Source organism: Ranitomeya imitator, chromosome 3 (genome assembly GCF_032444005.1).
Source record: "Ranitomeya imitator isolate aRanImi1 chromosome 3, aRanImi1.pri, whole genome shotgun sequence".
NCBI classification, from domain to species: Eukaryota; Metazoa; Chordata; class Amphibia; order Anura; family Dendrobatidae; genus Ranitomeya; species Ranitomeya imitator.
Genome location: NC_091284.1, coordinates 268021564 through 268047338, shown reverse-complemented (window position 1 = coordinate 268047338; position 25775 = coordinate 268021564). Strand labels below are relative to the sequence as shown.

The 25775-nt window shown below is 43.3% G+C and overlaps 1 protein-coding gene across 1 annotated transcript in view; it reads left to right on the top strand.

Moving 5' to 3' along the window:
• SLC30A2 (solute carrier family 30 member 2) overlaps positions 1-25775 on the top strand; it is an 89391-nt gene that overhangs the window by 47598 nt on the left and 16018 nt on the right. Inside the window, exons 3-4 of the mRNA XM_069756454.1 lie at positions 9920-10066; positions 13152-13305. Of these exons, the coding sequence (XP_069612555.1) occupies positions 9920-10066; positions 13152-13305 (301 nt within the window). The remainder of the gene's footprint in view (positions 1-9919; positions 10067-13151; positions 13306-25775) is intronic.

Genomic DNA, 25775 nt, shown 5'->3' with positions numbered 1-25775 from the left:
TTAATTTTTATTCTGTTAAACCAGAAAGTTACGTGACACAAAATGGTTAATAAATAACATTTCCCACATGTCTACTTTACATCAGCACAATTTTGGAAATAAATTTTTTTTTTTTTGTTAGTAAGTTATAAGGGTTAAAAGTTGACCAGCGATTTCTCATTTTTACAACAAAATTTACAAAACCATTTTTTTTCTCCTTGCCGCGACAGCACCCACTGAGAGAGGGGATCCGCCCCTAGGAACAGGAAACCCTATGCAGAGATAAAAGGGGCGGTCCCCCTCGCTCCCACAGTTGGTTTCCTGTTCCTAAGGGAATTCGTGGAGAGAAGAGGATACCTGGCCTGGATGCCGCTTGCGTGGCTACCTTGAGGACGGCAAGGGCTCCAGAGCAGGAAGCAGCGTCGGGGGTCCTGTCTTCAGCTCCTCCCTCTGCTGGAAGGACACCGTGAGGCCAGATTCCGGGGAGTCGCCTGGCTCACGGAGAATAGGAAGCGGAACTCTCGTTGCCTGCGGGAGGGCGCTACACTCAGGTAAGCGCGCCGCCACGCCGTGTTCGGCTGGCGCCCGCACGAGTGTACAGTCCCACGAACCTTTCCCCGGAAGTGATGTAAAGCTTCTGTGGGTGTTAGAAGAGAGAGAGCGCCTGGGCTGAAGCAGCGATGTTGCGCACAGCGTGGCCGTGACCCAGAAGTGACGAGTACTTCCGGGCACAGAAGAAAATGGCGGCCTCCAGTATAAAGGACACCGGTGGTGAGACCTCCGGTGTCCAACATGGCATCCCCCAAGGTCTCAGCTGTACCTTCCTTAGAAGACATAGCGGTACACAGCCATAGAAGTAGCAGTGGAAGCCGCAAGCAGAGTAGATCCTCTACAAGGAGCGCTAAAAACAAAAAATCCGATCGTTCCTCATCACAGCCTGCGCCTTCGCCTCCTCCTCTTCAACCGGTACCTTGACAGAAAGCTTCACTGGGTGAGTGTGTTTCCCACCCTATTAAGCTAATCATCCACCCCCCCCCCCTTTTTTTTCTTCTATGCACCCTAGGCAAAAAGAACTGAAAAATCTAAGCAAAGACAATGTGCTTTATGCTCCCAGCCCCTCTCGGATAGCTATCCAAAGTGGATGTGTCATACATGCATTGAGAACACCCTACATGAAGAATCCAAGAACAGAGGAGATCAGGCTAATGATCAGAGAGGAATTACGGGCATTGAAAGGTTCAAGTAGTATTCCAGAAATAAAATCCAATAAAAAATATGACTCGCCAAAATCTGACCTTACCACAGATATTGGTGATAGGGGTTCAGATTTTTCCCAGGAATCCCTTTCCTCAGATTGAGGCCAGGACACATGTTTTCCAACGGAAAGTATTGATAATCTTGTTAAATCAGTCCGAGATACCATGGGTTTAACCCCTTTCTGACCTCGGATGGGATAGTACGTCCGAGGTCAGAAGCCTCGCTTTGATGCGGGCTCCAGCGGTGAGCCCGCATCAAAGCCGGGACATTTCAGCTGTTTCGAGCAGCTGACATGTGCCCGTAATAGGCGCGAGCAGAATCGCGATCTGCCCGCGCCTATTAACTAGTTAAATGCCGCTGTCAAACGCAGACAGCGGCATTTAACTACTGCATCCGGCCGGGCGGCCGGAAATGACGGCATCGCCGACCCCCGTCACGTGATCGGAGGTTGGCGATGCTTCTCCATTTTAACCATAGAGGTCCTTAAGACCTCTATGGTTACTGATCGCCGGTAGCTGTGAGCGCCACCCTGTGATTGGCGCTCACAGCACGCCTGCAATTCTGCTACATAGCAGCGAACAGCAGATCGCTGCTATGTAGCAGAGGCGATCGTGCTGTGCCTGCTTCTAGCCTCCCATGGAGGCTATTGAAGCATGGCAAAAGTAAAAAAAAAAAAAAAAAAAAGTTAAAAAAAATGTGAAAAAAATAAAAAAAATATAAAAGTTTAAATCACCCCCCTTTCGGCCCAATCAAAATAAATCAATTCAAAAAATATCAAATCTACACATATTTGGTATCGCCGCGCTCAGAATCGCCCGATCTATCAATTAAAAAAAAAAAGCATTAACCTGATTGCTGAACAGCGTAGCGAGAAAAAAATTAAAAACGCCAGAATTATGTTTTTTTGGTCACCGCGACATTGCATTAAAATGCAATAACGGGCGATCAAAAGAACATATCTGCACCAAAATGCTATCATTAAAAACATCATCTCGGCACGCAAAAAATAAGCCCTCAAACGACCCCAGATCATGAAAAATGGAGACGCTACGAGTATCGGAAAATGGCGCAAATTTTGTTGTTTTTTTTTTAGCAAAGTTTGGAATTTTTTTTCACCACTTAGGTAAAAACTAACCTAGTCATGTTAGGTGTCTATGAACTCGTACTGACCTGGAAAATCATAATGTCAGGTCAGTTTTAGCATTTAGTGAACCTAGCAAAAAAGCCAAACAAAAAACAAGTGTGGGATTGCACTTTTTTTGCAATTTCACCGCAATTGGAATTTTTTCCCGTTTTCTAGTACAAGACATGCTAAAACCAATGATGACGTTCAAAAGTACGACTCGTCCCGCAAAAAATAAGCCCTCACATGGCCAAATTGACGGAAAAATAAAAAAGTTATGGCTCTGGGAAGGAGGGGAGTGAAAAACGAACACGGAAAAAACGAAAAATCCCAAGGTCAAGATCCCAAAGACCCCAAAACCCCACAGGATATCATGTTCACAAGTCTGTCTGAGAGGAAAAGACCAACGTTTCCAGTGATTATGGCAATTAAAAATTTGGTCAAAAAAGAATGGGAAAGTCAGGGACAAAAAGGGTCGCCTTCAACATCCAAAAGACGCTATAATAATAATAATCTTTCTTTTTATATAGCGCTAACATATTCCGCAGCGCTTTACAGTTTGCACACATTATCATCTCTGTCCCCATTGGGGCTCACAATCTAAATTCACTATCAGTATGTCTTTGGAATGTGGGAGGAAACCGGAGAGCCCGGAGGAAACCCACGCAAACACGGAGAGAACATACAAACTCTTTGCAGATGTTGTCCTGAGTGGGATTAGAACCCAGGACTCCAGCGCTGCAAGGCTAACCACTGCGCCACCGTGCTGCCCCACGCTATCCCTTTAAGGGCTCATTTCCACTTGCGAGGAAAACGGACGAGTGAAATCCGATAAAAAATCGGATTGCACTCGGACCAATGTTATTTAATAGGTGTCTTTTCATTTGCGTTTTTTTTCTCAGCCGAAATCGGACTGAAAAAAATCTGGGTCGGCTGAGAAAAAAATTGCAGCTTGCTGCGGGTCTCGGACGAGACTCGCCAATGCAAGTCAATGGATGCGAGAAAAAAAACGCATGGAATACGGACCATCCGTTTTTTACGGATACCTTACCATTCTGTGGCAGAGAACACTGTAAATAGTCCTGTAAATGACTGTATAAAAATATTTGCAGAGAAAAAAAACGGATTGCATACGGATGTCATACGGATGTAAAAACGGATGATGCGATTAAAAATCGCATTACACTCGCATGACACTCGCACACGTTACATCAGTTTTTTCGGTCCGTAAATCGGACCGTTTTTTTCTCACACAAGTGGAAAGGGGCCCTAATGATGAGGATCTGACTACTTGGACAAAAGCCCCAAAAGTAGATGCAGGTGTAGCGTCCACATCAAGAAGATCCTTGTTACCAGTAGAGGACTCTGGTTCTTTTCAAGACCCGTTGGATCGTAAAGCTGACTCCCTTCTCGAGAGATCTTGGGAATCATGTACAGGGGCATTTAATCCAGCAATATCAGCTACATGTACGTCAAGATCCATGTTAGTCTGGTTAAATGATCTGGAGATAAGTTAATCTCCTCGATACCTGACTCTATTCGTTTAGCGGCCAAATCAGCAGGTTGACCAACGCAGCACACCGGGTGCTTTGGTTAAAGGGTTGGAAAGGAGATGAGCAGACTAAATCCATACTCTGTAGCCTACCATGCCAGGGTGAGTACCTGTTTGGTACAAAATTGGATGAGATTCTCACCAAGGCGGGTGAGAGGAAAAAGGGGTTCCCTAATAATTATATAATTATTTTCCATCTTATAGGAGAACATTCCGAAAACCCGTGTTTAATAAGAGGAAGGACTTTAGGAACCAGGACAGCTGGGCCAACAGAGACTAAACAAAAAGGTGCATTCTTCGGCAAACGTCCATTTAGAATGGAAGATAAACCACATTATAAACAGATTTACCAGTGGGTGGTAGGTTGTCCTTTTTTTTTTTTTTTTTGCCAACAATGGAGAGGGATAACATCCAACTCATGGGCCTTTAGCCTTGTAACTTCAGGCTTAAAATTTAAAATTTGCCCGGGTCCCTCCGGACACCTTTCTGTCGACTTCTCTAAAATCCCAATCTCAACAAGGGTTTTTGGAGCAGGAAATAAGAATTCTATTATCCAAACGGGTTCTAACAGAAGTCCCGTTTCATCAAAGGGGGAAGGGATTTTACTCCCCTTTATTTTTGGTTCCGAAACCAGATGTGTCATATAGAACCATAATAAATCTAAAGAAATTTAATATCTTCTTAGAAAACCAGACCTTCAAAATGGAATCTATCTGATCTACTATAAAACTTCTATTTCACAGTTGCTTTATGGCGGTCCTCGACCTCAAAGATGCGTATCACCATCTACCAATTTATATCGAACATCAACAATACCTCTGAGTGGCGGTCATGATGAAAGGACAAGTCTGTAATTTCCAAAATACAGCAATGCCCTTTGGACTGTCAGTGGCTACCAGAGTCTTCACCAAATTAATGTCAGAGGTGATGTCATATTTGAAGTTAAATGACACTCTTATAGTCCCATACTTAAGTGACCTTCTAGTGGTAGGAAATTCTGCCTCAGTGTCAGCAACATCTAGATAATACAATCTCATCTTTACAGGAATTGGGATGGTTAATCAACTGGGAAAAATCCAGATTGTGCCCGCCAAACATTCCTAGGCCTTCTCCTAGACTGCTTAAGTCAGAAGTGTTTCCTTCCAGAAACTAAACAACTGACAATGAATAAAGTACAATCAGTGGTCAACAACCCTACGATTTCCCTCAGGGAGGGCATGTCCCTTCTTGGTTCCTTTACATCATGCATTGCAACAGTCCTATGGGCTCAGTTCCTTACTAGACAGCTACAGTATACCATACTGCAGGAAGAAGAGAAACTACAGGGTTATTTAGGAAGTCTTCTATCCGTACCAGCAGAAGTAATTGAGTCTCTTGCCTGGTGGCTAGAGCCAGACCATCTCGTAGGAGGGGTTCCTTGGGTAACTAAACCTTCAAAACCATTTTTACAGATGCCAGTCTTAGAGGCTGGGGAGCACACCTAGGAGAACAGATAGTTCAGGGACATTGGTCTATTACTGAGTCAAATGATTCCTCTAATGTAAGGGAACTAAAAGCCATCTATCATGCCATATGTGAATTTCTTCCGCAATTGCAAGGAACACACACGAGTACTGTCAGACAACATGACATCCGTCGCGCACATAAATCATCAAGGAGGAACGAGATCAGGAGCTCTCATGTCTATAGCAGACAAGATCCTAACAATAGCCGAGAAACATCTATCCTTATCAGCTCTGCATGTCAGGGGAGTAGACCATTCCAAAGCAGATTTCCTCAGCCGTCACACCCTCCACCAAGGAGAGTGGGTACTCAATCGTCGCATCTTCAGAATGATAAGAGAAATGGGGCACACCCAAAATAGACCTTTTTGCTACAAGGAGCAATAGACAAGTCGAAAAGTTTGTTTCTTTGTTTCTGACAGAGAACCCCAATGTTCTTGACGCCCTCCAAGTCCCATGGACATACCTCCGAGCATATGCATTCCCTCCAATGATAATCCTACCGGCAGTCATCAGGAAGATAAGGAAGGAGAGGGCAAATGTGATCCTGATAGCAGCACCATTTTGGCCCAAGAGGCCATGGATCTCCTGGCTCAGAGCCATGTCGATCTCAAATCCATGGATTCTCCCGGAAGACCAGGATCTCCTGTCTCAGGGGCCCTTCTACCACCCTCATGTGAAGGGCCTACGGCCGACAGCCTGGAATTTGAAAGGCAGTTAATAAGGCTAAGACGCTTTTCAGAAAAATGAATTAATTACAGAAAGGGCGTGACCTAGGCCTTTCAGTCAATACTTTAAAAGTACAAGTATCTGCTCTTGGAGCCTTAGATAGTCACAATATTGCAAGAGACAGATGGATAGCCCGTTTCATTTCAGCATGTCAGAGGACAGAACCTGTCCAGATTCCTCAAATACCACTATGAGATCTCAACCTAGTCCTAGAAGCCCATTTGAGCCACTGCACTCAGCCCATATATGTTTCCATTAAGACAGCCCTTCTAGTTGCCCTAGTGTCAGCAAGAAGTTTAAGTGACATTCAGGCATTATCGATAGATTTTACCCCCCCCCCCCCCCTTCTGTCAATATTTCAAGATAGAATTCTCCTAAAAACAGGCCCTGTCTACTTAGTGCCTAAAGTAGGCACTGAATTCCATAGCTCTCAAGAGATCTTCCTTTCTTCTTTCTATAATAACCCCGCAAATCAAGAAGAAGAAAAATTTCATACACTAGATGTAAGAAGGGCTAGAATAGCTTACTTAGATAGAACTAGCCCCTGGAGGAAGAGCAGGGCACTTTGTTACCTTCCAGGGCCATAAGAAAGGATCTGGAGTCACAAAACGCACGTTATCCCGGTGGATTCGTGACGCAATATGCCTGGCTTATTCATCAAAAGGGGAGAATCTGCCTGAAGCTGTAAAAGCACACTCCGCCTGGGCTATAGCATCACCCTTTACTGAAAGAGCGGATTTCCCAATTGAACTAATATGTAAGGCTGCAACTTGGTCTTCTACTTCCACCTTTTACAGTCACTATAGATTGGACTTGTCTTCCTCTACTGACTTAATTTTTGGTTGATCAGTTCTTAACACAGTGATTTCCCCTCCCCCAGTGATTGTCTGTGAAAATCTCTGTGGGTGCTGTCGTGGCGAGGAGAAAAAAAACAGATTACTTACCAGTAATGCTCTTTTATAGAGCCACGACAGCACCCACTCACTTCCCTCCCCAATAGTTGTTATGCATAGAGCACTGATAGGGGTGAATGGTTCAATTGGTTAGTCATACTTTAAGTAAGTATAAATAGAAATATTGAATTGCCTTCTAAATCTGGTGGGCGGTTCCTCTTTCTCTGTAACCCAACTGTGGGAGCAAGGGGGACCTCCCCTCTTATCTCTCCATAGGGTTTCCTGTTCCTAGGGGCGGATCACCTCTCTGTGGGTGCTGTCGTGGCTCTATAAAAGAGCATTACCAGTAAGTAATCCGTTTTTTTTTTTTTTTTTTTTTTTAGGGGACCACCTCACATTTGAAGTCAGTTTGAGGGGTCTATATGGGTGAAAATACTCAAAAGTGACACCATTCTAAAAACTGCCCCCCTCCAGGTGCTCAAAACTACATTCAAGAAGTTTATTAACCCTTCAGGTGTTTTACAGCAGCAGAAGCAACATGGAAGAAAAAAATGAACATTTAACTTTAGTCACAAAAAAAAAGCAACAATTTTTTTTATTTTTCCAAGGGTAAAAGGAGAAAGTGGACCCCAAAAGTTGTTGTCCAATTTGTCCGGAGTATGCTGAAACCCCATATGTAGGGGGAAGCCACTGTTTGGGCGCACAGCAGGGCTCGGAAGGGAAGTTTGATTCATTTGAATTTTTGAATGAAAAATTAGCTCCAATCGTTAGCGGACACCATGTCGCGTTTGGATAGCTCCTGTGTGTCTAAACATTGGAGCTCCCCCACAAGTGATCCCATTTTGGAAACTAGACCCCCCAAGGAACTTATCTAGATGTGTGGTGAGCACTTTCAACCCCCAAGTGCTTCACAGAAGTTTATAATGCAGAGCCATGAAAATAAAAAATCATTTTTTTTTCCCTCAAAAATTTATTTTTTAACCCACAATTTTTTTTTAATTTTCACAAGGGTAACAGGAGACATTGGAACCCAAAAGTTGTCCAGTTTGTCCTGAGTATGCAGGTACCCCATATGTGGGGTGGGGGGAACCACTGTTAGGGCACACGTCGGGGCTCAGAAGGGAAGTAATGACGTTTTGGAATGCAGACTTCGATGGAATGGTCTGCAGGCGTCATGTCGCGTTTGGAGAGCCCTTGACAGTGGAAACCCCCCAATTTTAACTCCAACTCTAACCCTAATGGGAAAACTGGAGCGGCAACAGTGGAAACCCCCCAATTTTAACTCCAACCCTAACTTTAGCCCAACTCTAACCCTAATGGGAAAACAGGAGCGGCAGGGGGTGAGATCTGCGAGGCAAGGGGTGAGATCAGCGGGGCTGGGGTGAGATCGGGGGCGATCAGTGGGGCAGGGAGGAGATCGGTGGGACAGGGACGAGATCAGCGGGGCAGGGAGTGATCACTGGGGCGGGGGGGTGTGATCACCGGGGGCAGGAGGGGCTGTCAGGCGCGGGGGGCTGAGGGGAGCCAGCAGCAGGGGGAGTGATCACCGGGGCAGGGGGAAGGGAACAGAAGTCGGGGGGTGTCGAATCGGACGGCATAAAGGTTGCCATGGCGTCGATTGTCATGTGTTGCCATGGAGACAATGTCATAATTTAGGGGAAAAACAAATTGGATTAGCAAACTGAATTTCAATAAAAAAATTCTTCTTTATTTCATTCTTTATTCGACGACTAAGGGCTACCGCCAGAAACGCGTAAGAATGCTACATGATTTTTATCATCTGTCTGGACTAATTTTTTTTTTTTTAAAAGCATGAAATAGAGAAGAATTTTTTGATAGAAATTCAATTTGCTGGTCCAATTTTTTTTCCCCTAACTTATCCGATGGTCAAACACAATCTGGATCCTAACTGCAGTATCAGAGGCTACCTACCATGTAATACACGGTGAGGCACCATTCCCTTTCTTTTGTTTGCTTTTTCTCATTTGGTTATGTCATAATTAGTGATGAGTGAATATACTCATTACTCGAGACTTCCCGAGCATGCTCGGGTGTCCTCCAAGTATTTTTTTTTTTTTAGTGTTCGGATATTTAGTTTTTCTTGCCGCAGCTGAATGATTTACATCTGTTAGCCAGCATAAGTGCATGTGGGGATTCCCTAGCAACCAGGCAACCCCCACATGTACTTATGCTGGCAAACAGATGTAAATCATTCAGCTGCGGCAATAAAAACTAAATCTCCAAGCACTAAAAAATACTCGGAGGACTCCCGAGCGTGCTCGGGAAATCTCTAACGAGTATATTCGCTCATCACTAGTCATAATGGTTGCCATGGTGATGATGATGCTATAATGGGTATATAGGCACGGAACTATGGGTTGGACTGTGTGATGGGTATATGGGCACAGGACTATGAGATGGAGGATGTGTATGATGGGTTTATGGGCACGCGACTATGGGATGAAGGATTTGTATGATTGGTATATGGGCACGGGACTATGGGATGGAGGATGTGTATGATGGTATATGAGCACGGGACTACGGGATGGAGAATGTGTATGATGGGTATATGGGCACGGGACTATGGGATGGAGGATGTGTATGATGGGTATATGGGCACGGGACTATGGGATGGAGGATAATCATTATAATCTGTTATTACTAACCACAATTAGTTACTATGCCCGGGCAATGCTGGGCTCTTCAGCTAGTATTTGATAAAGATGCATGCACATATGAATAGTTTAGAGTGTGAAATCCTGCAGACAGATTCCCTTTAAAGATGTCTGCATTCTTTACGAACTGGATTTTTATCTTTTTATGAGTGAGTGAACAAAAAATCCCACATTTATACCATTTTCCCCACCTTTTTCTCTATTGACAGGTGGGTACATTGCACACAGTTTGGCCATCATGACTGATGCTGCCCATCTTCTGACAGATTTTGCAAGCATGATGATCAGTTTATTTGCCCTCTGGATGTCTTCTCGCCCAGCAACAAAAACTATGAATTTTGGCTGGCATCGGGCAGGTGAGCAGCCACTTTACTACAGTTGATGGGAAGGAGGATTTGTAAGACTAGATGGTAGACTTGTAGAAATATTCTTTCTCAATGTTTTTTTTTTTTTTTTCCTTTCCAAAGTTATCCCTAATTTTACTTAAGAGATAAACCACACCATGGTCTACCGTACCACCAACATTCAACGACTTGCTAATTACACAAAGGTTTAAAGGAGTTGCCTAGCCATTTAATGTATAGTGAAGGAAATAAGTATTTGATCCCTTTCTGATTTTGTAAGTTTGCCCACTGATCAAGACATGAACAGTCTAATTTTAAGGGGAGATTAATTTTAACATTGAGAGAATATCAAAAATAAAATCCAGAAAATCACATTGTATAAATTTATATTCATTTATTTGCATTTTGCAATGAGAAATAAGTATTTGATCCCTGTGGCAAACAAGACTTTATACTTGGTCGCAAAACCCTTGTTGGCAAGCACAGCAGTCAGACTTTTTTGTAGGTGAGGTGTGCACACATAACAGGAGGAATTTTGGTCCACTCCTCTTTGCAGATGATCTCTAAATCATTAAGATTTTGAGGCTGTCGCTTGGCAACTCGGAGCTTCAACTCCTTCCATAAGTTTTCTATGAGATTAAGGTCTGGAGACTGGCTAGGCCACTCCATGACCTTAATGTGCTTCTTTTTGAGCCACTCCTTTGTTGCCTTGGCTGTATATTTTTGGTCATTGTCTTGCTGGAAGGCCCAGTCACGACCCATTTTTAATGTCCTGGCAGAGGGAAGGAGGTTGTCATTTAGGATTTTACGGTATATGGCTCCATCCATTCTCCCATTGATGCGATGAAATAGTCCTATGCCCTTAGCAGAGAAACACCCCCAAACATAATGTTTCCACCTCGATGTTTGACAGTGGGGATAGAGTTCTTTGGGTCATAGGCAGCATTTCTCTTCCTCCAGTTGAGTTAATGCCAAAGACCTCATTTTTTGTCTCATCTGACCACAGCACCTTCTCCCGATCACTCACAGAATCATCCAGGTGTTCATTGGCAAACTTCAGATGGGCCTGCACATCTGCCTTCTTCAGCAGGGGGACCTTGCGGGCACTGCAGGATTTTAAACCTGTACGGTGTAATGTTTTACCAATGGTTTTCTTGGTGACTGTGGTCCCAACTGCCTTGAGATCATTAACAAGTTCCTCCCCCATGTAGTTTTAGCCTGATCTCTCACCTTCCTCAAGATCAACGATACCCCACGAGGTGAGATTTTGCATGGTGCCCCAGATCGATGTTGATTCACAGTCATTTTGTATTTATTTCATTTTCTTACTATTGCACCAACAGTTGTCTCCTGTTCATCCAGCGTCTTACAAATGGTTTTGTAGGCCATTCCAGATTAGTGCAGATCTATGATCTTGTCTCTGACATCTTTAAAAAGTTGTTTGGTCTTGCCCATGTTGTAGAAGTTAGTCTGACTGACTTATTTGAGTCTGTGGGCAGGAGTGTTTTATAAAGGTGACTATGTAAGACAGCTGTCTTTTTAAAGGAAACCTGTCACCCCCCAGGCGTTTGAAACTGAAAGAGCCACACTGTGCAGCAGTAATGCTGCATTCTGACAAGGTGGCTCTTTTAGTTATTGGTGCTGTAACTGCAGAAATAATCCGTTTTGTAATTTGTCCTAAATACCTTTCTTCAGTCCTGGAGGCAGGCCTTCCCACCCCCCCACCCCTGCTGCAGACGCCACACAGCCGTCACGCAAGTCGTCTTGGCGCCGGGCGCCACCTCCTCAGCGCTCTTTTGAAATCAGCCGGCGCCTGCGCTCTTTTGTCATGCCTTGTGCAGGCGCCGTGAGCGCTGCCCGTCCTCTGTCCTTATATGCAGTCTAGCTGACTGCACCTGTGTGGCCGCCCTGCCTGTGAATCCCAGCCCCGCAGTGTCTTCTGATTTATTCACACTGCGGGGCACCAATAACTAAAAGAGCCACCTTGTCAGAATGCAGCATTACTGCTGCACAAGGTGGCTCTTTTAGTTTTAAAAGCCTGGGGAGGTGACAGGTTCCCTTTAATGCAGGTAACTGGTCTGTAGGAGCCAGAACTCTTAATGGTTGGTAGGGGATCAAATACTTATTTCTCACTGCAAAATGCAAATAAATTTATATAACTTATACAATGTGATTTTCTGGATATTTTTATATTCTATCTCTCAATGTTAAAATTAACCTACCCTTAAAATTATAGACTGTTCATGTCTTTGTCAGTGGGCAAACCTACAAAATCAGCAAGGGATCAAATAATTTTTTCCTTCACTTGAAATCACCAGTATCGCATAGATGGTGGTCCGATAATTGGCTCCCTGGCTGATTGGTTATAGTCACCGCTGGACCTAATATGTAAACCTTGGATAGAGCTGAACAGCACAACACAATGGAGCTGTGCTGTTCAGCTATGTTGAATGTTTAAATTCGGCCACCGATAGATCACAGCTAATCGGTGTAGGTGCCATGTGTTGGACCCCCACCGTTCCGATATTAATGATCTATCCTAAGTTTAGCCAAGAAAATTATAGGCCTGGACAACACCTTTTGAGCTTGTTACACTGTACATCACATCAATTATACAAAGTGAAATTGTCTATACATATCGTATATACGAAAGTAGATTTTATCTGGTGGTATGCTATGACATACAGTGTCACATTCTGAGCCTTACCTTTATTATACTCCACAACATTGCCTTCTCCCACACATGGGTAGTGTATATTTCTACTGCCTTAAAGGTTTCCTGAAAGCTTTGTGATTGCAGTCAGCATATCTTAGATTATGCCATTGGAGAACAAAGAATGGCACACTGAAAATACAAAAGCTTTGCTTCTCCTTTATTAGAAATCCATTATACTGGTATAAAAATGTAATCAACATTGATAGGTTATGCCATACAGTCTTCAGAGCAGATGCCGGCTTGCTATGCCTCCATTTACACTTGGATCTAGTGTATCTGCCAGTCTAGTATTACCACAGTGAATTGTTGCGTTATCGGCATATATACGACATTTGGTTTCCTAAATGTAGTCTTGAGTCTGCATTGTTGTCTCCTCTTCAGAAATCCTGGGAGCCCTCCTATCTGTCCTGTCCATCTGGGTAGTGACTGGCGTCTTGGTGTATTTGGCTGTAGAACGGACAATTTCAGGAAACTTTGAAATTGAAGGAGAAGCGATGTTAATCACATCCGGCTGTGCAGTTGCCGTGAACATTATGTATGTAATGGATTCTTTTTGCTCTCACTAACAATTGTCTGTAACATTCTGTTTATTGGTTTACTAGTGTAGTTAAGAACATAAAAAGATATTCGGCGTTCAGATTTGTCCACCATGAACCACAAAAATATATATATATATTCTGTTTAAAATAAGTGTTCCTAAATTACGGGAAAGCATTACCATAATAAGCTGCAGTAAACTCCTATTTATGAAATCCATATCCAAAAGTTAATTTGCATACGACATCTGTGATCTTTCTCGTAAGACATAATTACCGCATATACTCGAGTATAAGCCGACCAGAGTATAAGCCAAGGCAGCTAATTTTGCCACGAAAAACTGTGAAAACTTATTGACTCGAGTATAAGTCGGTTATGCATTGTCCCTTCATCCCTTTCCTGGGTTGCATGGCCCCTCATTCCTATCCTTGTATACATGGTTCCTCATCCCTATCCTGGTATGCATGGCCCCTTCATCCCCACCCTTGTATGCATGGCAATCTCATCCCTGGTATGCTTGGTTCATCATCCCCTATCCTGGTATGCATGGCCCCCTCATTCCTATCCTTGTATGTATGGCCCCCATCAGAAAAGCATAAAAAAAAAAACTGTCATACTTACCGTCCCTGCACTCCCTGCCAGCATCTTGTTCCAGTGCCAGCAGCTGCATCTGCCAGGTGATTATATGTCCCCCGCTACTTAAGGGAATGAATATTCACTTCGCTCCATGCCTTTGGACGCGGAGAGAGATGAATATTCATTTTTCTTAAGTTCTGGGCACATGTGTGCGCTATTACAGAGAAATGAATATTCACTGCCAGTGCAATGAATATTCATTTCTCTTTACTCTTTAGCAGCTGGCACAGGCTTTAGCTGCAGCAGCCGCCTCCTGTGACCCGCTGCTCCGCCGTTGCTGCCCTTCCTCCATCTTTTGGGACAATGACTTGAGTGTAAGCCAAGAGGGGCGTTTTCAGCACAAAAAAGTGCTGAAAAACTCTGCTTATAATCGAGTATATACGGTATACTATTTATGTGTTTCACTTTTAATGTTTGTGTCCTAGGTGAAACAAACTGTTCAGTCCAGAAATATTAAGAAAGTAGCACAAGTTTTGGCATTTTAGCTGCTTACCAAAACATATTTAACCCCTTAGTGACCAATTTTGACTCTAATGAACAAGCCAATTTTACAATTCTGGACACTGTAACTTTAGGAGGTTATAGCTCTGGAATGCTTCAACGGATCCCACTGATTCTGAGATTTTTTTTTTTTTTTTTCCGGGACATATTGTACTTCATGATAGAGGTAAAATTTCTTCGCTATGACCTGCATTTATTTATGAAAAAAATGGAAATTTGGCAAATTTTGACAATTTTCAAACTTTTAATTTTTGTGCCCGTTAACCCCTTCCCGACCCATGACGCCACGTAGGCGTCATGAAAGTCGGTGCCAATCCGACCCATGACGCCTATGTGGCTTCATGGAAAGATCGCGTCCCTGCAGATCGGGTGAAAGGGTTAACTCCCATTTCACCCGATCTGCAGGGACAGGGGGAGTGGTAGTTTAGCCCAGGGGGGGTGGCTTCACCCCCTCGTGGCTACGATCGCTCTGATTGGCTGTTGAAAGTGAAACTGCCAATCAGAGCGATTTGTAATATTTCACCTATTATAACGGGTGAAATATTACAATCCAGCCATGGCCGATGCTGAAATATCATCGGCCATGGCTGGAAATACTAATGTGCCCCCACCCCACCCCACCGATCGCCCCCCCAGCCCCCCGATCTGGCCGGTACACTGCTCCGGCTCCCCTCCGTCCAGTGCTCCGCTCCCTCCCGTGCTCTTGTCCGCTCCCCCCGTGCTCCAATCACCCCCCCGTGCTCCAATCACCCCCCCTGCACTCCGATCCACCCCCCCCCGGTGCTCCGTTCCACCCCCCCCGTGCTCCATTCCAGCCCCCCCGTGCTCCGTTCCACGCCCCCCGTGCTCCGTTCCACCCCTCCCGCGCTCCGATAACCCCCCCCCCCCGTGCTCCGATTTCCCAACCCCCCCCCCCCCCCCCGTGGTCCCCCCCCACCCCATCATACTTACCGATCCAGCCGGGGTCCCGTCCGTCTTCTCCCTGGGCGCCGCCATCTTCCAAAATGGCGGGCGCATGCGCAGTGCGCCCGCCGAATCGGCCGGCCGATTCGTTCCAAAGTGCATTTTGATCACTGAGATAGATTATATCTCAGTGATCAAAATAAAAAAAATAATAAATGACCCCCCCCCTTTGTCACCCCCATAGGTAGGGACAATAAAAAAATAAAGAAATTTTTTTTTTCCACTAATGTTAGAATAGGGGTAGGGTTAGGGCTAGGGTTAGGGCTAGGGTTAGGGTTTCGGTATGTGCACACGTATTCTGGTCCTCTGCGGATTTTTCCGCTGCGGATTTGATAAATCCGCAGTGCTAAACCGCTGCGGATTTATGGCGGATTTACCGCGTTTTTTTCTGCGCATTTCACTGCGGTTTTACAACTGCGATTTTCTATTGGAGCAGTTGTAAAACCGCTGCGGAATCCGCACAAAGAAGCGACATGCTGCGGAATGTAAACCGCTGCGTTTCCGTGCAGTTTTTCCGCAGCATGTGTACAGCGATTTTTGTTTCCCATAGGTTTACATTGAACTGTAAACTCATGGGAAACTGCTGCGGATCTGCAGCGTTTTCCGCAGCGTGTGCACATACCTTTAGAATTAGGCTATGTGTACACGGTGCGGATTTGGCTGCGGATTCGCAGCAGTGTTCCATCAGGTTTACAGTACCATGTAAACATATGAAAAACCAAATCCGCTGTGCCCATGGTGCGGAAAATACAGCGCGGAAACGCTGCGTTGTATTTTCCGCAGCATGTCAATTCTTTGTGCGGATTCCGCAGCGTTTTACACCTGTTCCTCAATAGGAATCCGCAGGTGAAATCCGCACAAAAAACACTGGAAATCCGCGGAAAATCCGCAGGTAAAACGCAGTGCCTTTTACCCGCGGATTTTTCAAAAATGGTGCGGAAATATCTCACACGAATCCGCAACGTGGGCACATAGCCTTAGGGTTAGGGTTGGAATTAGGGTTGTGGTTAGGGGTGTGTTGCGGTTAGGGTTGTGATTAGGGTTATGGCTACAGTTGGGATTAGGGTTAGGGGTGTGTTGGGGTTAGTGTTGGAGTTAGAATTGAGGGGTTACCACTGTTTAGGCACATCAGGGGTCTCCAAACGCAACATGGCGCCACCATTGATTCCAGCCAATCTCGTATTCAAAAAGTCAAATGGTGCTCCCTCACTTCCGAGCCCTGACGTGTGCCCAAACAGTGGTTTACCCCCACATATGGGGTACCAGCATACTCAGGATAAACTGCGCAACAATTACTGGGGTCCAATTTCTCCTGTTACCCTTGTGAATCTAAAAAAATGCTTGCTAAAACATAATTTTTGAGGAAAGAAAAATGATTTTTTATTTTCACGGCTCTGCGTTGTAAACGTCTGTGAAGCACTTGGGGGTTCAAAGTGCTCACCACATATCTAGATAAGTTCCTTGGGGGGTCTAGTTTCTAAAATGGGGTCACTTGTGGGGGCTTCTACTGTTTAGGCACACCAGGGGCTCTGCAAACGCAACGTGACACCCGCAGACCATTCCATCAAAGTCTGCATTTCAAAAGTCACTACTTCCCTTCTGAGCCCCGACGTGTGCCCAAACAGTGGTTTACCCCCACTCATGGGGTATCAGCGTACTCAGGAGAAACTGGACAACAACTTTTGGGGTCCAATTTCTCCTGTAACCCTTGGGAAAATAAAAAATTCTGGGCTAAATAATTATTTTTGAGGAAAGAAAACGTATTTATTATTTTCACGGCTCTGCATTATAAACTTCTATGAAGCACTTGGGGGTTCAAAGTGCTCACCACACATCTAGATAAGTTCCTTTGGGGGTCTAGTTTCCAAAATGGGGTCACTTGTGGGGGGTTTCTACTGTTAAGCCACATCAGGGGCTCTGCAAACGCAACGTGACTCCCGTAGAGCATTCCATCAAAGTCTGCATTTCAAAACGTCACTACTTCACTTCCGAGCCTCGGCATGTGCCCAAACAGTGATTTACCCCCACATATGGGGTATCAGCGTACTCAGCAGAAACTGGACAACAAATTTTGGGGTCAAATTTCTCCTGTTACCTTTGGGAAAATAAAAAATTGCAGGCTAAAAGATCATTTTTGAGAAAATAATTTTTTTTTTTTATTTTCATGGCTCTGCGTTATAAACTTCTGTGAAGCACTTGGGGGTTCAAAGTCCTCACCACACATCTAGATTAGTTCCTTTGGGGGTCTAGTTTCCAAAATGGTGTCATTTCTGGGGGATCTCCAATGTTTAGGCACACAGGGGCTCTCCAAACGTGACATGGTGTCCGCTAATGATTGGAGCTAATTTTCCATTTAAAAAGCCAAATGGCGTGCCATCCCTTCCGAGCCCTGCCGTGCGCCCAAACAGTGGTTTACCCCCACATATGGGGTATCAGCGTACTCAGGACAAACTGGACAACAATATTTGGGGTCCAATTTCTCCTATTATCCTTGGCAAAATAGGAAATTCCAGGCTAAAAAATCATTTTTGAGGAAAGAAAAATTATTTTTTATTTTCATGGCTCTGCGTTATAAACTTCTGTGAAGCACCTGGGGGTTTAAAGTGCTCAATATGCATCTAGATAAGTTCCTTGGGGGGTCTAGTTTCCAAAATGGGGTCACTTGTGGGGGAGCGCCAATGTTTAGGCACACAGGAGCTATCCAAACGCGACATGGTGTCCGCTAACGATGGAAATAATTTTTCATTCAAAAAGTCAAATGGCGCTCCTTCCCTTCCGAGCCTTACCATGTGCCCAAACAGTGGTTTACCCCCACATGTGAGGTATTGGTGTACTCAGGAGAAATTGCCCAACACATTTTAGGATCCATTTTATCCTGTTGCCCATGTGAAAATGAAAAAATTGAGGCTAAAAATTTTTTTGTGAAAAAAAAAAGTACTTTTTCATTTTTACGGATCAATTTGTGAAGCACCTGGGGGTTCAAAGTGCTCACTATGCATCTAGATAAGTTCCTTGGGGCGTCTAGTTTCCAAAATGGGGTCACTTGTGGGGGAGCTCCAATTTTTAGGCACACGGGGGCTCTCCAAACGTGACATGGTGTCCGCTAAAGAGTGGAGCCAATTTTTGATTCAAAAAGTCAAATGGCGCTCCTTCCCTTCCAAGCCCTGCCGTGCGCTCAAACAGTGGTTTACCCCCACATATGAGGTATCAGCGTACTCAGGACAAATTGTACAACAACTTTCGTGGTTCAGTTTCTCCTTTTACCATTGGGAAAATAAAAAAATTGTTGCTAAAAGATAATTTTTGTGACTAAAAAGTTAAATGTTCATTTTTTCCTTCCATGTTGCTTCTGCTGCTGTGAAGCACCTGAAGGGTTAATAAACTTCTGGAATGTGGTTTTGAGTACCTTGAGGGGTGCAGTTTTTAGAATGGTGTCACTTTTGGGTATTTTCCGCCATATAGACCCCTCAAACTGACTTCAAATGTGAGGTGGTCCCTAAAAAAAATGGTTTTGTAAATTTCGTTGTAAAAATGACAAATCGCTGGTCAAATTTTAACCCTTATAACTTCCTAACAAAAAAAAAATTTTGTTTCCAAAATTGTGCTGATGTAAAGTAAACATGTGGGAAATGGTATTTATTAACTATTTTGTGTCACATATCTCTCTGGTTTAACAGAATAAAAATTCAAAATGTGAAAATTGCGAAATTTTCAAAATTTTCGCCAAATTTCCGTTTTTATCACAAATAAACGCAGAATTTATTGACCTAAATTTATCACTAACATGAAGCCCAATATGTCACGAAAAAACAATCTCAGAACCGCTAGGATCCGTTGAAGCGTTCCTGAGTTATTACCTCATAAAGGGACACTGGTCAGAATTGCAAAAAACGGCAAGGTCTTTAAGGTCAAAATAGGCTGGGTCATGAAGGGGTTAAATCAGAGAGTCGTGTCACACAAAATAGTTAATAAATAACATTTTACACATGTCAGTTTTACATGAGCACAATTTTGGAAACATATACCGTAATTTGTTTTTTTGTTAGAAAGTTAACCAGCGATTTCTAATTTTTCCAACAAAATTTACAAAACCATATTATTAATAATAATAATAATAATAATAATAATGATGATAATAATAATTTTTTAAGGGACCACCTCACACTTGAAGTGAATTTTGTGGGTCAGTATAACATAAAATGCCCCAATGTGACACCATTCTAAAAACTGCACCCCTCACAGTGCTCAAATTCACATGCAGGAAGTTTAACTCTTCAGATGCTTCACAACTAAAGCAATGAGGAAGGAAAAAAATGAACATTTTTACTTTTTTCACAAAAGATTTACTTTAGACCAAAACTTTTTTATTTTCACAAGAGTAACAGGAGAAAATGGACCACAAAATTTGTTGTCCAATTTCTCCAGAGTACACAGATACCCCATATATGAGTGAAATCCACTTGTGGATGCAGGGCTCAGAAGGCAGGGAGCACAGTTTACATTTTTCAGATCACAAAATTGGCTGGAATCAATGGCGGGTGCCATGTTGCGTTTGTAGACCCCCTGATGTACCTAAACAGTGGAGACCCCCCAAGTTCTAACTCCAACCCTAACCTCAACCCTAGCCCCAACTCTAACTGCATAATTTAAACGGTGCTCCCTGCCTAATAAATATATATATATATATATATATATATATATATATATATATATAATTTTTTTTAACTAACTAAGGGGGTTTCAAAGGGGGGGGGGGTTGATTATACCATTTTATTATTTTGATCACTGTGAAAGACCTTATCACAGTGTTCAAAATTAACCAATAGGAAAAATCTCCTATTGTTGCCGGGTACCAGCCGGCAGATCTCGGTGGGAACACTGCGCATGTGCCCGCCATTTTCTTCCAGGTAGAAGATCCCGGGGGACCGAGCTGGAGGGTCCAGGGATGGCAGAGGTACAGGGGAGTGGGATATCGAGGGACCCAATTTCTCTCTTCTGGTATGCTAGATCGTATCAGTGGATCGAGAAATGAATGGGAATTGTGACTTGTACTCAAAACCACATTCAATAAGTAGTTTAACCCTTCAGGTGCTTCACAGTAACTATAGCAATGTGGAAGGGAAAAATTAACATTTAACTTTTTTTTTTTTTTTGCAAAAATTATACTTTATCTCCAAATTTGTTATTTTTCACAAGGGTAACAGGAGAAAATGTAACCTAAAATTTGAGTAATTTATCCTGAGTATTCGGATACCCCATACGGCAGGTCTCGGAAAGGAAGTAGCACTGTTTGTCTTTTTGAATACAAAAATGGCTAGAATAGAGAGCGGACACCATGTCACATCTGGAGAGCAACCAATGTGCTTAAACAGTAAAAAAAAAAAAAAAATCCACAAGTGACCCCATTTTGGAAACTAGACCCCGACCCCTTACGGGATGTTTCTAGGTGTGTGGTGAGCGCGTAGAATCACAAGGTGCTTCACAGAGGTTTATAACGTAGAGCTGTGAAAATAATTAATCAGTTTGTTGTGCAATTTGTCTCGAATGCACCTATCCACATATGTGGTCCAAAACGTCTGCTTGGGCACATAATAATAATAATAATAATAATAATAATCTTTATTTTTATATAGCGCTAACATATTACGCAGCGCTTTACAGTTTTTCACACATTATCATCACTGTCCCCCGATGGGGCTCACAATCTAGAATCCCTATCAGTATGTCTTTGGAATGTGGGAGGAAACCGGAGTGCCCGGAGGAAACCCACGCAAGCACGGAGAGAACATACAAACTCTTTGCAGATGTTGTCCTGGGTGGGATTAGAACCCAGGACCCCAGCGCTGCAAGGCTGCAGTGCTAACCACTATTTGCCTGGGATAGATTGTGAATACCATGTCCCATTTGAAGAGCCCCTGACATGTTAAAACAGCAGAATTCCCCCCCCACCAGTGGCCCCAGTTTGGAAACCAGACCTCCTCAAGGAATTTCTCTTGGGGTGTAGTGAGAATTTTGAACCCATAGGTGCCTCATAGAATGTTATAACATTGAGACGTGGAAATATGACATTTTAGTGGCAAAAATGTTATTTCTGTATTTGCTGCAAATTTGTCAGGTACACAAGGGTTAATAGGTGAAACTAGACCCCACAATTTACTGTGCAATTTCTCCTGAACACTGCGCTTCTAGCTATGTTGTCAGACATTACTGTTAGGCCACATGTCAGGGCTGAGAAGGAAGGAGCGCTATTTGGCTTTTGGAGCATAGATTTTGCTAGTTTAGTTTACGAGCTATATTTGTGCAGCCTCTGAGGTGCCAGAACAGCAGAAAAACCGCAAAAGTGATCCAATGTAGAAACATTGCCTCTGTACAGTCATGGCCAAAAGTATTAACACCCCTGCAATTCTGTCAGATAATACTCAGTTTCTTCCTGAAAATGATTGCAATCACAAATTCTTTGGTATTATTATCTTCATTTAATTTGTCTTAAATGAAAAAAACACAAAAAGAATTGTCCTAAAGCAAAATTGGATATAATTCCACACCAAACATAAAAAAGGGGGTGGACAAAAGTATTGGCACCGTTCAAAAAATCATGTGATGCTTCCCTAATTTGTGTAACTAACAGCACCTGTAACTTACCTGTGGCACCTAACAGGTGTTGGCAATAACTAAATCACACTAGCAGCCAGTTGACATGGATTAAAGTTGACCTCTGTCCTGTGTCCTTGTGTGTACCACATTGAGCATGGAGAAAAGAAAGAAGACCAAAGAACTGTCTGAGGACATGAGAAACCAAATAGTGAGGAAGCATGAGCAATCTCAAGGCTACAAGTCCATCTCCAAAGACCTGAATGTTCCTGTGTCTACCAACCGGTGTCATCAAGAAGTTTAAAGCCCATGGCACTGTGGCTAACCTCCCTAGATGTGGACGGAAAAGAAACATTGACAAGAGATTTCAACGCAAGATTGTGCAGATGTTGGATAAAGAACCTCGACTAACATCCAAACAAGTTCAAGCTGCCCTGCAGTCCGAGGGTACAACAGTGTCAACCTGTACTATCCGTCGGCGTCTGAATGAAAAGGGACTGTATGGTAGGAGACCAAGGAAGACCCCACTTCTTACCCTGAGACAAAAAAGCCTGGTTGGAGTTTGCCAAAACTAACCTGAAAAAGCCTAAAGTGTTTTGGAAGAATGTTTTCTGGTCAGATGAGACAAAAGTAGAGCTTTTTAGGCAAAGGCATCAACATAGAGTTTACAGGTGGAAAAAAAGAGGCATTCAAAGAAAAGAACACTTTCCCTACAGTCAAACATGGTGGAGGTTCCCTGATGTTTTGGGGTTGCTTTGCTGCCTCTGGCACTGGACTGCTTGACCGTGTGCATGGCATTATGAAGTCTGAAGACTACAAACAAATTTTGAAGCATAATGTAGGGCCCAGTGTGAGAAAGCTGGGTCTCCCTCAGAGGTCATGGGTCTTCCGGCAGGACAATCACCCAAAACACACTTCAAAAAGCACTAGAAAATGGTTTGAGAGAAAGCACTGGAGACTTCTAAGGTGGCCAGCAATGATTTCATACCTGAATCCCATAAAACACCTGTGGACAGATCTAAAAATGGCAGTTTGGAGAAGGCACCCTTCAAATATCAGGGACCTGGAGCAGTTTGCCAAAGAGAATGGTCTAAAATTCCAACAGCGCATTGAAAGAAACTCATTGATGGTTACCGGAAGCGGTTGGTCGCAGTTATTTTGGCTAAAGGTTGTGCAACCAAGTATTAGGCTGAGGGTGCCAATACTTTTGTCTGGCCCATTTTTGGAGTTTTGTGTGAAATGATCAATTTTTTGCTTCATTCTCTTTTATGTTTTTTCATTTAAGGCAAATTAAATGAAGATAATAATAGCAAAGAATTTGTGATTGCAATCATTTTCAGGAAGAAACTGAGTATTATCTGACACAATTGCAGGGGTGTTAATACTTTTGGCCATGACTGTATGAATAAATCCATGGCTGCAATGACTATTTTGTAACATCCATTCTGGAGAATTTCAAATCTGACAGTCTAGGACCCATACATTGTGCACAGCTTGTGCTTCTGGCGATACGCACCCATAAATTGCTATCTGGCATTACTGTAATGGAGAGAAGGCAAACATGTGGCCACTTACGGTTATTTAGGCACAGTGGGGCTCAGGAGGGGGGATTTGGATTTGGGAGTGCAGAATTCACTGGATTTTATTTGAGGGGGCGGAGCCATGTCTCTTTTCCAGAGTCTTTGTTCTACCAATAGTTTGGGAACCCCCTATAGTTCCAGTGACAGATGACAGACCTGAGTCGGGGCTGGTTTTGTGTGGCATAATTTAGGGTTTTTATTGGTAATATTTTGGGGTACATCATAATTTTCAATCACGTCCAGTATAAGACTGGATCACATTCTTGTGTTCTATGCTGAGCACTTGCCTTGGGGTTTCCGTTTAAATCCCACAAAAATGCGATTCAGACGAAACCCCTAAGGAACCACCCACCATGAGGCAGATGGAGACACCTCATACTCTGTTTGGCATCTGCTCTGGTGATAGCCATCTTTTTGGCTGTGCATAGAACTGTGGTAGTCCTCACTTGTGTTCTAAAACGACACCTAAAATGGTAAGACACCACCAGACCAGAGACCAGTCCAAAGTAACTCCATCTGCCTCATAAGTGAGTGGTTCCTTTCGGGGGTTTTGTCTGAATCACTGTGTTGGGGAATTTACATAGAAACCCAAATGTAAGCGCTCAGCGGAGAGTGCAGGATAAAGGTGAACTGAGCCTTCTGATTCTGACTTTTGGGAGGTAGAACGAACCGATAGCAGTACAAGAATAGCTTTTATTTTTGCGCGCTTTACCGTACGGTAAAAGTGATAAGGCGGCTTTATTTTTCGGGTCGGTGCTATTACAGCGATACCAGATTTATATAGTATTGTTTGTTTTTTTTCTAGGTTTCTCTATCACATAGTAAAAATGTTTTTTTATAAAAAAAAAAGTCAATTTTTCTTTTGTCGCAGTATTCTGAGAGCTGTAGCGTTTTGTTTTTTTTTTGGGCGAGCAGAGCTGTATGAGGGCTTTTGTTTTTGATTTTTTTTTTGGGTACCATTTGGGGTACACCTTTTTGGATTGCTTTTGTGAGGGGTTGACTCGCTCAGTTGCTTCTCAAGTTAGACACAGGAACAGCCTTTCTGGCAAAACAAAAAGATAACTTATAACAAAGTCCATCTGTCTGAGGAATTCGCTCGCTCAGACCACCATGTGTCTTCAGCTCCACATGGAGCCACCTTTTTGGAGTCTTTTCCTATCCAAACAACAACACCATGACTTCCTCTCATGTCCAGCTATTTAAACCCAGACCATGTGACTGATCACGTGACTGTGACGTCACACAGGTTCTATCAGCACACGGCTGTACCGACTTCAGTTGGAGATAAGGTGGACATCTTCCCACCCACTCTATAGATGTCCACATAAAACCAGCCCATGTATGCAACTTTAATTTAACCCTCACAACACGTAGTGTGCTGGAGGAAAATACTCTGCTGTCACATCACTGATGCTATTATGCACACTGACATATATCTCCCCTCATTTACTGTCAGTGACCCTGTAACAGCTTTGTATTCAGATTTTTCTGACACAGAATGAACATAGCTCAGAAATTGTTATTGTTATTTATTTTTTTGCGCCTTTCATGGTGGGTTAAGTCATAAGACCAATTTGTTCGTTGGGTCAGTACAAATACAGCGATACTAGATTTAGATTATTTTATGTGTCCGCCAAATAGAGTAGTGTGCCTGTTTTATAAAGCTGGTTGTTCCAGATGTGGCGATACCAATGATGTGTAAATATATATTTATTTATTTTTTGTATATTTACATTTTTATCAAACGCTGCATTTTGATTGGTGAAACAGATTTTAGTGATTTGTGTGCACTTTTTTTTCCACTTGGTCCCACTGTGGGACATTTATAGTTTTTATTTTGATCACTTATCTCATACACTGCTGTGCTCCTGCACAACAGTATGTAAGACTCAGCTTTTTGATATGGCAGATGCATCAGCAGAGTCAGTGCATTATTTCTGGCTGCAAAATGGACTATCAAATGCGGCAAGGCGGGCCCTGTGGCAAAGATCTTGGATAGGAGATACCCAGTCAAAGAACAAACTTTGTTCAATTCCATTCTCAGGCCTTCACGTATTCGGACCAGTTTTAGAGGAGTTGCTTGAGAAAGCAAATGATAAAAAGAAGGGCTTTCCCAAAGAAAAACCAATGAAGATGCCATCCTTTCGGAGGGCTCGCTCCTTTCGAGACTAGGCGTCAAGACCCGGCAGACAATAAT